This window comes from Phaethon aethereus (assembly GCF_964289735.1).
Source record: "Phaethon aethereus genome assembly, chromosome: 1".
NCBI lineage: Eukaryota > Metazoa > Chordata > Aves > Phaethontiformes > Phaethontidae > Phaethon > Phaethon aethereus.
Genome location: NC_138575.1, coordinates 144,364,397 through 144,376,659, shown reverse-complemented (window position 1 = coordinate 144,376,659; position 12,263 = coordinate 144,364,397). Strand labels below are relative to the sequence as shown.

Below are 12,263 nucleotides of genomic sequence, written 5' to 3'. Positions count from 1 at the left end.
GGCTCAATCCAGTTGTCTAGCTCACGTGCCTACTGCTGTTTGGGATGCTGTAAGGGTACCCAGCATAACCTCCAGCTGAGAGCATGGTCAGTTTTCCTGTAGGTCATGTGGTGTATTTTCCAGATCTGGGTATGTAGCTTGTATATCTTACAGCATCTCAAATAGCAATAGTCATAGAATCACAGAACGATAAAGGCTGGAAAAGACCTTTAAGATCATCAAGTCCAACCGTCAACCCGACACCACCACGCCCACTAAACCAAGTCCCGAAGCTTATGCAACCAAGTTATGCCTTGTTAATTTGCGCCATTCTTTCGTAAATGCGGAGTTTGGGTTTTTTTTAAAGGCACAGCCGACTGGAAACGTGCGGCAAGCTGGAGGCTGTCTTCCTTGGTAGCTGGTGACCTCAGACACCCCGGCTCCGTTCTTCGGGCGGGGGTTTCAGCGCGCCGGTGCCCCGGGATGGTTGGGAGGAAGCGGTGAGGGTCACCTGGCTGGGGAACACCCCTGTTCAAGAACAGCCAGAGTGCGCGCGCAGACCGCACCACGCAGCGCCTGCCTCTGTGGGGAAGCGGCCAAGGCGCGCCGGCCGCCCGCCGAAGTCCACGTCGTTTCACGCCTCCGCACTCCCCACGCTCCCGCCCCGCCGCCAGGCGCCGCCCTCACGCCGCTGCCATAGAGAAGGCTACCATAGAGAGCGCGTCTGCCTCTTCCCCGCCGGGGAGCGTTCCTCTACGCGGAAGCGGAAGTAGCCCCGGCGGCGCGCGGAGGGGCAGGGGCGGGCAGGGGCAGCGGCCGGCGGTGGAGGCGCACGCGAGGCCGGCGGCTGTTGCCTGTAGGGCCGAGCCACCCGCCGGCTGCGGGTGAGGCGGGCGCCGAGAGGCTCCTTTCTGAGGGCGGGGAGGCCGGCGGGGCGCCGCTGGTCTCCGGCGGCCGGGGAACGCGTAGGGCAGCCGGTGTCGGGGGTGCGGGTAACCCTGCTCGGCCCGGCCCGGCCCGGCCCGGTCCGGTCCGCTGGCGTCTTCCCAGGGTCTCTTCCCGCCGCCCGGGCTCCTCCCGTCGGGGGCAGCTGCCGGCCTTCCTGCGGGCGGGTTGTGCAGCCGGGGGTGGTCGCTGGCTCCGGTGCGGCTCACGGCGCTCCCCCGCCTGGTGCTGCTGAGGCTGCTCAGCGCTGGTCGGAGGGAGGGCGGCGGGGCTTCTGGCTTTTAAATAAAAAGGGACGTCTCTCTCTCGTTGCAGACGCTTTCCAGGTCTTTCGGCGGGAGAACGTGGGATCCGCCTCGGCGCTAGCCTGCCGGGGCTTACTGGTTGTTAAGTAGACTTCCAAGCGGTGTGACATCGCTCCGCCTGTCCCTTCCTTCCTGAGAAAGGGTAGCTGCTTTATGAGCCATCACATACCAACTTCATGTATTCCTAAGATTGTCCTCAGCTTCTCATTTTATTTTTTCTGAGACCTCACTGAGTTTTAATTACTTATAGCCTCTAGTTGTTATAAAGTAATTTAAGATGTTTGTGCTACTTGATTTTAACTCTCTGACTCTTGCATTAAGAGATGTTGTTTTAACTTGGGAATGGTTAAATGGCCAGAGAATTCAATTATTTACGGATAAGGGCTATTTTATTTGACTGCTGTTGGCCTGCAACTTAAACTTGCATCTTTTATTTCTTTTATCCTATGCTTTATCTGTGTTATGGCTGCTGCAACAATAGTTCATGATACATCAGAAGCTGTAGAGCTCTGTGCTCCCTGTGGGTTATACCTTAAACCCATTACAAAAATGACCATCAGTGTGGCACTCCCTCAGCTGAAACAACCGGGAAAATCCATTTCGAACTGGGAAGTGATGGAAAGATTGAAAGGGATGGTGCAAACTCATCAGTTTTCCACTCTGCGGATTTCTAAAAGCACAATGGATTTCATCCGGTTTGAAGGAGAGGTTGAAAACAAAAGTTTGGTTAAATCTTTCCTGGCATGCCTTGATGGCAAAACAATAAAGCTGAGTGGCTTCTCTGACATTTTAAAAGTCCGTGCTGCAGAATATAAGATTGACTTCCCTACCAGACATGACTGGGACTCGTTTTTCCGTGATGCAAAAGATATGAATGAAACTTTGCCAGGGGAAAGGCCAGATACTATTCACTTAGAGGGCTTACCTTGTAAGTGGTTTGCAGCAAAGGACTCTGGCTCAGAAAAGCCAAGTGAAGAAGTCCTTATGAAAGTTTTCAAGAAGTTTGGAGAAATACGTAACGTGGACATACCCATGCTGGACCCTTACAGAGAAGAGATGACTGGCAGAAATTTTCACACTTTCAGTTTTGGAGGCCATTTAAATTTTGAAGCTTATGTTCAATATCGAGAGTACGCTGGTTTCATTAAAGCCATGAACGCCCTGCGAGGGATGAAGCTGATGTATAAAGGCGATGATGGCAAAGCAGTGGCTTGCAACATAAAGGTGAGAAACTGCAGGCTTTTTTATGGGAACCCAGGCAAAAGACGAAGTATAACTAAATGTTATTTCCCTGATGCTTAAAACCTACATCTGTGTACTGTAGTGATGGCGACAGGTGCCATTAACAGTGCTAATGTTGTTTTGTGGAACAGCCATAATAGAATTTTTAAAGGAAAATGATGGAAGAAAAATGTGGTGTTAGACTGCATGAACAAAGTGGGTGGGGTTATGCATTTTATAAACAATACAGTTCTAGAAATGAGAATAGCTTGATGAAAGGACCAAGTATACGAACATGACCTGCTAAATAGTTTTTAGAAAGTAATATGTATTTATAAATCTTGTCTAACTTGTTCAGAATTAGAATTTTAAGTGAAATGACATGTTTCACCAGAAGGCTGACTTTGAAGTGCATTTTCTTGTGTTCACCACAAATAGAAATTTTTGGGGAGAATTTAGCAGCATCTGTATTTGGTCCCTGCATTGATAATGATGTCTACCAGACAAGTGTCGAACTGTGGAGTTAATAGCATATGGTCTGTATGGCCTGGGGAATACACAGTTAATCGTTAGTGTACTTCACATACAGAAAGGCCCCACAAAAACTTAAATGATAATGTTAATCTGTAGCCCAGTTTTACGTGGATGCAGTATGCTTACTTCATAATATTTACATACTGAGTTTTCCAGATCTTTTTTTTCTGTAACCTCATTGACTTAGAAAATACAACTATGACAGGAGAGAACAAGACAGTCTGTTCAGATGTAGTACCTATGAAATCACGGCCTGAAGAAAACTTGCTCTGGTATGTTTGGAGGTGGCCTATGCATTTGCATATCAATTGAGTGAAATATTTGTGCATGTATTTCAGCATCCTTAATAGTGATCCATCAAATCAGAAAGTGTATTTCAGGAAAAAGCTTGAGTATTCCTTTGTGTGATGTGGCAACATGCAAATATGTATTCAAGTTGTAGTTTAGTCAGTGTAAGTAAAATACTGTAATCTTTTATCTTGTTATCAAAGTTGTCAGCTGGAGTATAGAAACTGTTTGTACCTTGACCCTCAAGGTTTTCAAGGGGATGTGAAATTCAAACTGTAACTTACATGCAGGGGATCAGGGTTCCCAAATTTAGTTTGACCATGCAGGAGGAAGCATGCCTTCCTGGCAGCTGCCCTGGGGATTGATAGGAAAGAGAGAGGGCTGTGTTTGCAACTGTGCTGTCAGGACAGATCCCTTTCATACAAGGTCACACCACCGTGTCTGTTTCTACCTGTCTGTCCTTTCAGCCTGTTAGTGAAATATCGTTTCACATAGAGCCTGGGTGAATTAACCTGCAGAGTGCTCTTTGTTCTCTGCCCCGTGGCTCATGACGATGCGCCTGCAGGAATGTATTATAGACCCCTGCCTGCCTGCACACAGGCGGTATCTAGAATGGTAGATGAGGACACCAGGGGTGTGATCTCTGCTGGTGTCCTGTTCCAGCATGCAGCTGGACATGGCCCAGGTGTGCTCGTATGTCCTGGAAGCTGAGCGTTTTCTCAGGTCTCATCTCTCATGTATCTGTAACTTCTCTTGTGTTCCCAGTCTCAAACGTAGCGCTTCAGGCAAGTGTACCTCAATTTGGGAATCTTGGTGTTAGAATTGGTGAGGAGACATTTGCTTAATCTAGGTGCTGAATGTCATAGAACTGTTTCTTCTGTTGAACTTCAGGATCACAATTTTAGACAGAAGGGGAGGCCTTTAGGACCATTTCTACCTAGTACTGTACAGTCCCGAATAGCATACATGAGTTGAGAAAGTTCTGTATGTTCCTGTTCTGACAGGTTGAAAACCTTAGACAGCCAGGGCCTAAACCACACTAGAGTTTACTTTTGGATGTCAGGCATACACAAAAGTGTAAACTGGTACCTGGCTGTGCTAGTGTGCAGGCATTTAGTTCCCAGTTATCTGATCATAGTACTCTGGTGCTTGCTCTGGGCACACAGAGAAATTCCCTTTGTTTTGAAAATGGTTGTGTATTTCTGATTGTACTTGCACTGTGGTTTGGATATCTTTGTGCTAGGTTAATATTGTTGGGGATTGTGTAGGTTGTCAGGGATTTTTTTTTTTCCTGTTTAAAACTGTTTTCAATTGTATCCTGTAAAGGTTTCTTTTGACTCAACAAAGCATCTCAGTGATGCATCAATTAAGAAGCGTCAGCTTGAAAGGCAAAAGCTTCAAGAGCTTGAAAAACAGAGAGAAGAACAAAAGCGTAAAGAGAAAGAAGCTGAGGAAAAACAAAAAGAAGAAGAAAGGTATTTATCGCTAATTGCTCAATTATATTTTTAACAGTCAGGCGTAACAAAACGGTAGTTGCTCCTTCCTATCAGCATCAACAGATGCTATCGCAACTAATAGTTAACATGTTCACTGTTTTCTACTTCTGTTTTTCGGTAATCAACAAGACTTACTTAAATCCAAATTTAAAAAGTACAAAATACAATTTTAGAGTAGGAGACTAAAATTGTACCTTAATCTCTCTTTAGGAAGCAGAGAGAGCTTGAAGAATATGAGAGAGAGAGAAAAAGAGAGGAAAAGTTGCGCAAGAGAGAACAGAAACAGAAAGATCGTGAAGTTCGACGAAACAAAAAGCAACTTGAAAAGCTGCAAGCTGAAGAACAGAAAAAACTGCAGGAGAAGATAAAGTTGGAAGAAAGAAAGCTCCTGTTAGCTCAGAGAAATCTTCAGTCCATTAGACTAATTGCAGAACTGCTAAGCAGGGCAAAGGTAACTTCAATATTTATTTGAGAAGCTAATGAAGAACCCAGCAGAACAAAGCCTTTTAGTGACTTGGGAGGGGGTGGAGAGCACTGTTCGTTACACAACAGATTTAGTACCTCTCCAGATGCTGTTTCTTAGACGAAAAGTTCAATGAAGTGCAATGAATTGGTATTTCTCCCTTGGTAAAATATGCACATATAGGCAAATGGAAGAATGAACTTGAACCTGTAGTCCTGAATAGCATTTTTTACCTGTAAACGAGTTGGCAGGCTTCCTCTTAAGACCAGTAGAAGATTGTGTAAGCATTATAAAGTGAACTAAACACAGAGGGTAAGATGCAAGACTCCTATTTCTAATTCTAGTTTTGATGCTGTTTTCCATCTGGCTTTCAGTAGTTCTGTTAACAATTCTTTACAGTTTCAGAGAATGAGCTTTCATTATTTGATGTTGAAAATGTGCAGAATAATTTTTTTCTGTAGTAAAAGTACTGTCAGCTAAGGTTTTGAATGTTAGATCATGTCTCTAACAGTATTGTTATTTTTCACTGAAACGGGATGTCATTTGCTTAAGACTTGGATAAAGTTACATTGGGGTGTAACATATGCAGAGTGTTAAGTGTTTTCTATAGAAATGAAAAACTGTGGCAAAGCTCAGGTTTTTTCCTTGTTGCCAGCGTATGTCAGGAGTGTTTTTGAACACATACAGTGCTCTGTGGTCAGTTATATGCTAGGAGAAGGGAGAAATGCTTCTTGCAGGCTTTGTAACTTTGCAGCTGTGAAATAGAAAGGTTGTCTGATAAAATAGAACAGTGCGTTTCTTTCACGCCCAGGATTTCATGCCAAGCCATTTTTCTGAGTCAGAATAAAAAACCCCAACTTTGAACCTTCTTTTTCAGTATCATGAGTTTCTAAAGTGTTTGACAAAATGAAAATCAGTTTCTACATAATATGTGTGTGTTTTAATTATTTGCTGTTTTTTGTGGACTCATTGTAAAGTCATCTTTGAACCACAGATTGCAATCATCTAAGAGAAATTAATGTTTAAATTTCACTGAAACCTTCAAGTGTTGACCCTGATAAATGTATTTTAATACTTCAGATTTCACAGTGTTGTTCTAGCTTGTGTGTTACTCTCATCACCTAAAGGACCCATAAAGACCAACCGTTGTTTTTGTCTTGTGAAACAGCCAGGAGAAGTTAGCACTCAGAAGAGTTTGTGCACTAATACTAATGTTTCACCTTACAACAGTTGTGTGTTAGTGGGTTTTTTTCGCTTGTTTGGTTTTGGAGTTTTTTACCTGTAAGAGGAAAACAATGACTTTATTTTGGTATGGTGAAGTTCTGTTTGTTAGATTTCATTTTCTTGCCATATTGCTGCTTTTGTGTTATGGTATAATTTGGAAGCATGAGCAGGTCTATAAATATTTTCTTGTTTACTCTTACCTTCCCTTTGACTATCTTTCAGACAGTAAAGCTTTTGGAGCAAGAACATAATGAAGAAAAGATTCGTCTTCAGCAGCTAGAGGAGAGACGAAAGCTCCAGGAGGCTGAGCTCAAACGTGTGGAAGAGGAAAAAGAGAGAGCACTGGGGTTGCAGAGAAAAGAAAAGGAACTGAGGGAGAAACTACTGAACAATCTTCTGAGCAAGAAAATGGATGCAGTTAATCAAAACAAAGAAGAAACTGAAACATCTCAGTCTGACACGCTGAAAACTCCTAGTGGTGTTCCACACACTGTGTCATCCAGCTGCATCACTTCTACCTCAGGACAGGCTGTTACAGGCAAACTGGCTCCTAGCTCTCAAAGAGAGGTAGCATCCCCTGAGTGTGTAAACACCCAATGCAAGTACTTGAATGGCAACGTTCATGACAAAGTTCATGTCAAAGAAGGTCAGAAACTTCACACCACAAACTCTGAGAGGTGTTCTGAGAAAAGAAGTTCTGGGGTACTTTCGTGTGTTCCTGCCAATAACCAGCAGCAGAAGAGCCTCTCTAGCTATGAGCAGAGTACCTGCCGGAAGGACTCACGCTGTGAGCAGGGCAAACGTAGCACAGAGCCAAGGAGAAGAAAGAGCCGTTCATGTAGCAGCATAAACACTGATGAGAGTAAGGGTAAACGAGAGAGGAGCAGACACAGAAGAGATGTGAGTTATCAGGATGAAAAGCGCAGGAAAGAAAGGAGGTATTACAGACACTCTAGCAGAAGTTACAGTCCTCGACGAAGCCATAGTCCTCGTCGAAGAAGTGTAAGCCCCAGAAGTTCACGTTATAGAAGAACTCGCAGTAGTGAACGTAAACGAGACAGAAGAGAACGAAGTCATAGTCGCAGAAGTGTAAGCAGGAGACGAAGGCACCGGAGGAGATCACTGAGTAAGCAAAGGAGTACTTGGAGTGGGTAGTGGAGGCCTTGGCTCCTTGGAAAGGCTGTGGTTGGACAAAAGGGCCAGAAAGTTGTAAACGAGACCTCATCGGTGTGACTGCTATAGAAAACATGTTTGTTTCAACCAGTGCTTAGTCCATCTAGTCTCTGAAATCAAGAAAATAGATGCCTGATGTTTTTTGACGTTCCTTCTTGCTTTGTTGTCTCTTTCTAGGTTTTTACCACAATGTAGGTGTAACCACCTATGCTTTTGCGCGAGTTCCTATAGTGCTAAAAGCTGACCTGTTTTCTTGATTTTCAGTTTTCTAAACCTTAACTTTAGTAGATTTAGTTATTATCTCTGTATCACCTAATTTGGCTTGAGAAGTACATGGTTGCCAATTATAGGAACTCCAGATGCCAAGCTATTGCATACAGATTTGATTTAAAATGCTTTCTGGTGCATTCAATGAAATCACGTTTAACAAAGTAGAGTTTTTGCTGATTGAGATGGATAGCAAGACTTTCATATAGTTCTTAAACCTGACTATTATGATTCCTTCATATGTCTGTATGGTGCCAAGCTTTGTGGCCCAAAATTATTCTGGCATGTAATGCCATTTGTATACTAATACTTTCCATGTAAGAGAGGCACACTGATGTAGGAAGTAAGAAGCCGTGGTAAAATGGTTGAAAAGTTGTTCTGTTATTTTTTTGACATATTGGGCTTTGTAATTACTTCAGGTGGCATAGAGCCACTTGAAGTATTTTTTCAGGTACATACAAAGCTAGCCATTGTCTTTTGAAAAAGGGGCCTTCTTGCTAAATTATTTTTACTTGTGGTGTTGGAAAGTAAGGCTGCAGCGTCTCTTGTTAAATCCATTTAAAAATACTTTTGCTTCTAAAATGCAGCTCAGGTATATTAAAAGCTATAACATTACAGTGAAAGAGTTTATTTTGCCTTTTTATGGTAAAATTAAAAAAACTGTTTCCAGTGAACTGAAGTTGCTGTTTTCATATGTCAGTATATTAAAATCTGCAGAAGTGTTGTATGAGAACCCATTTGTTGAAAAAAAATCACTCAAAACATTTGAATAATGAAGCTCAGCCACTCTTCTTGATGGTCCTGTTATGTACAGCTATGTCAACTGTTAATTCAGCAGGACGTGTGCTCTTTACCTACAGCCTTCAGGTGCCATTTTCGTCACGCTGATGCATCAAATCGAAGCGCATCCCTTTCCTGGAGTGCCTGAGAAGCACATTGGTGCTGCCACTCAGCTGTGTCCCTGGCTGGCTGAGTTTGTCTGTGTTGTTTTCAGTGAATCCATGCAGGGTTCATTTCTTACTAGACCATGCTGTTGAAATCTTTGTAGTTACTAGTTGTGGCAACAAAAGGTACATGTTATTCTATCTTCCTGGCAATTTATGTTTTTAAAAATCTTCAATTAATTATGTTACTTCTCAAGTTTTTGTGACTTCTCTTGTGAGTTTCACCACTGTCTTGGGGGCTGAGCGCTAGACTGATTTATCTGATCACCTCAACACCACCAATCTCTTGGATTCTGAGCAGTTGCTTTCTGTGGAGAGTTCATTTCTCTACTATCTTTGTTAAAGTGTTAAAAGCCTATCTACCTGAAGATAAGTTCATCTTTAGTAATGATTTTGCTAAAATCCAATCTAATGTTCGTCTCAAGCATTTGATAAGGCTGGTGGGATACCTGCTTGTAAATGCATGGAATTCTGCTTAGCCTGCTCTTAAATACTGATACACTGTCCACTTTTTTTTTAAAGTGTATTCTGCCTGCAGTTATGCAAGGCATTTAACTATTGACTGTCAGTACCAATGTCTTTGAGCTCAGGATTAGATTCTTACTACTATTTCTGCAGTATATTTTTTGCTGTGGATTTCCACTGGGATTGATATGTTGGGTGGGGGTCTTGATGGTACATTATGTAAGCAGGGAGATGCTAGTTCATGATGCTACTTTCAGGAAGTCATCAAGCTATGAATGCAGTGTCATTGCCAAGAGTGGAAGCAGTTAAAGCAGTAGCAGTCACCAAAATGTGTTGGAGTCGTACTAGAAGAATCCAACAGATACTGTTAGTTGATACAAAAAAAGACTGTGTTTGGTAGGTTTTTTTTCTCCAGGGAAGATGCCAAGAGCAGGTTTTATATCCCACCCTGAAATGATTAAATTCCATAAGGTCCCCTGATGTTTAGGGCAATTTCAGAGGCCAGAGAACATAATTGTGGGGAGGATGTTCAGCTGTCAGGCTTTGATAATCATTCAGCTTAACACGCCATATCCAACACTGGCTTCATACAATGTCCTGAAAGTGTAGTAACATAAAGTAACTCAGTTGTTTATAGTTCTTGTATTATTTCTTCTTTTCACAGCAGCTTCAGGAAGAAAAGCCTGACAGTGCTTTGAAGCTACTTGCAAATGCTTACTTTCCAAAATGCAGAGGGAATGTGGAAGAAGTCCTCTTTCAGTCGGCCAGCTGAATCCAATCAAAACCTCTTAAAACACCTAGTACCTAAAGTTGCCCAATAACTGCTCAGTGCAGAGTTTTATCTAGTCTAACACTTAGCAGTATTGTTGCTTCAGGTATGTGTTTTGCATCAACACTCTCCAAAATCTTTTCAGTGCTGCATCCTCTGAAATGGATTTTGTGTCATGTCCTTGTACTGGGTCTGGCTGGGATGGAGCTAACTTTCTTCATAGTTGCCAGTATGGTGCTGTGTTTTGGATTTGTGACAAACAGAACACCAGGGCTTTACCTGTTGCAGAGCAGTGCTTGCACAGTGTCAAGGCCTTCTTTGTTTACCCTCTTGTGCACACCCCCATGAATGGGTAGGTTGAGGTTGGGAGGGGACACAGATGGGACAGCTGACCCAAACTGACCAAAGGGATATCCTGTCCCTTATAACATCATGCTTAACAATAAAAATGGGGGCTTTTGTCTTTCCAAGGTAGTCATTGCTCCAAGACTGGCTGGACATCAATTTGCTTGTGGTCTTCATTGATGATGGTCTTTGAACTACAAGGAAACTTGAAAAGAGTTGAAACTAATCTTTTAATAAGGTCACAAATATAAATTATGCCATGCCCAATATAATTTATTCAGGTTTTTATCATGGCTGAGGTATGTGCTTGTACTACTGCAAAAACCTTGCTGATGCAATAACAATATAATTTTTTATAGTAAACAGTTGCTCTTTGTTCTATATTGATTGTAAGTCAGTACATTTCTACCAGGTATCTTCTAAAGGTCTTAGTTTTTCGAATGAAAGAAATTAGGGCACCAGCAGGCTTTATAATTGCTTCTAGAAACCAAAGTACTGCAGTTACTGCTATTTTTCCCTACTCTGGAAGAATGTTGTGATGCTGATTGCTTAAATCTTACCTGATTGCTCGGATTTGCAAGACTGACTTTCAGTAGCTGCCTAAAAGCAGATAAAACTGGTTGGTGTTTTCTCTTCCATTTCAGTGTATGTCTGTTGAGTGACCTTGAGTTCACATGAAAAGATAAGTACTTAATGTCTATCCTTTGCTGTTTTAGCTGTTTAAAGCAACTTACTTTTGAAATGGACTTCAAACTTTGATCAACAAACTTCAGTCTAACTAATGAAGGAGTTCCAATAATCCACACTACTGTTTTTGTTTAATTATTAAATTTATAGTGTTTAAATCACACTGCAGTCACAGGCTCTGATACAAATGTTAAGGAAACTGAAGAGTGTAGGATTTGGCAACTAATACTTGTCAAAGACATACCAAACTAATAAATACTTCTGAAACATTGAAATCATGTTGGTATGGTTGAGTATTGGATAGAGTCTGACTTAGCTACTATGCTACCTCTGCTTTCAGACCCTTAGCTGCTAGTAATACAATCCAATGGGAATGCCTGCAAAGATATCTGCCTGTTTACTTCTGAAACTGGTCAGTGAGGATTATGTACCAGTAGTAACCTGACTCTGCCTAGGCTTGTCATGAGTTCCGTGTTACTTATGTCCCGTTGAGTCAAAGTTACATATCGTATTTCATTTGTCTGTTAGTATTCAGGATTTGGTTTTGTTTTGGTGGCTTTGTTCCCCAGGATTGTAAACAGGAATATAGATTTATTCACTGTTTTTGTCAGAACATCAAGGATCTGGCTGAGCAAGACTGTAAGTCTTTTTCTTCTCCATTAGACTACTGTTTTAAAAGTTGGAGCCTGGATGCCAGTTTTCATCTTGACTGAACATGTGCCAGCCCCAGGGTAATAGGGTAGATATGAGGAAGGAAATCCCTGAAGATGATGGAAGACTTGAGTACAAGTCATTCCTCCAGAAGCATTAAGCTTATCCCATGCATTTGACTTCATTTTTTGTCCTGCTTTCAAACCATGGAGCTCTTCCCATGCCATTGCAAAGCCAAGAACTCAAAGAGTTCCCAACTTCTTGCTCTGTGTCAGGCAGCCATACCTGTCAATTTTAAGCTTACTTTAAGATCAGCCTTTGTTGCTGCGGAAAGCTCAGGTTTGCTCTTTAGTGGTATGGTTTTTTCCCTTCAGTAGTGGAAAAATTTCCTCAGTGAGCAGGACTGGCGTGGTATAAATATGGTATGTAAATCCTAATAAGCCATGGATCGGGCAACTCCACAGTACAGCACTGTGTTCATGCCTGCTGGAAAGCCTTGGCAGCAGT

At 42.3% G+C, this 12,263-nt stretch overlaps 1 protein-coding gene across 1 annotated transcript; it reads left to right on the top strand.

The window, feature by feature from the left end:
* Nucleotides 1–1,691: 1,691 nt before the first annotated feature.
* On the top strand, nt 1,692–11,818 carry AKAP17A (A-kinase anchoring protein 17A; the record flags this gene model as incomplete). Its single annotated transcript, XM_082014415.1, has 5 exons — nt 1,692–2,453; nt 4,599–4,747; nt 4,979–5,219; nt 6,678–7,581; nt 11,769–11,818. The coding sequence occupies 5 exons, from the start codon at nt 1,692–1,694 to the stop codon at nt 11,816–11,818; spliced, it is 2,106 nt and encodes a 701-aa protein (XP_081870541.1).
* Nucleotides 11,819–12,263: the final 445 nt, after the last annotated feature.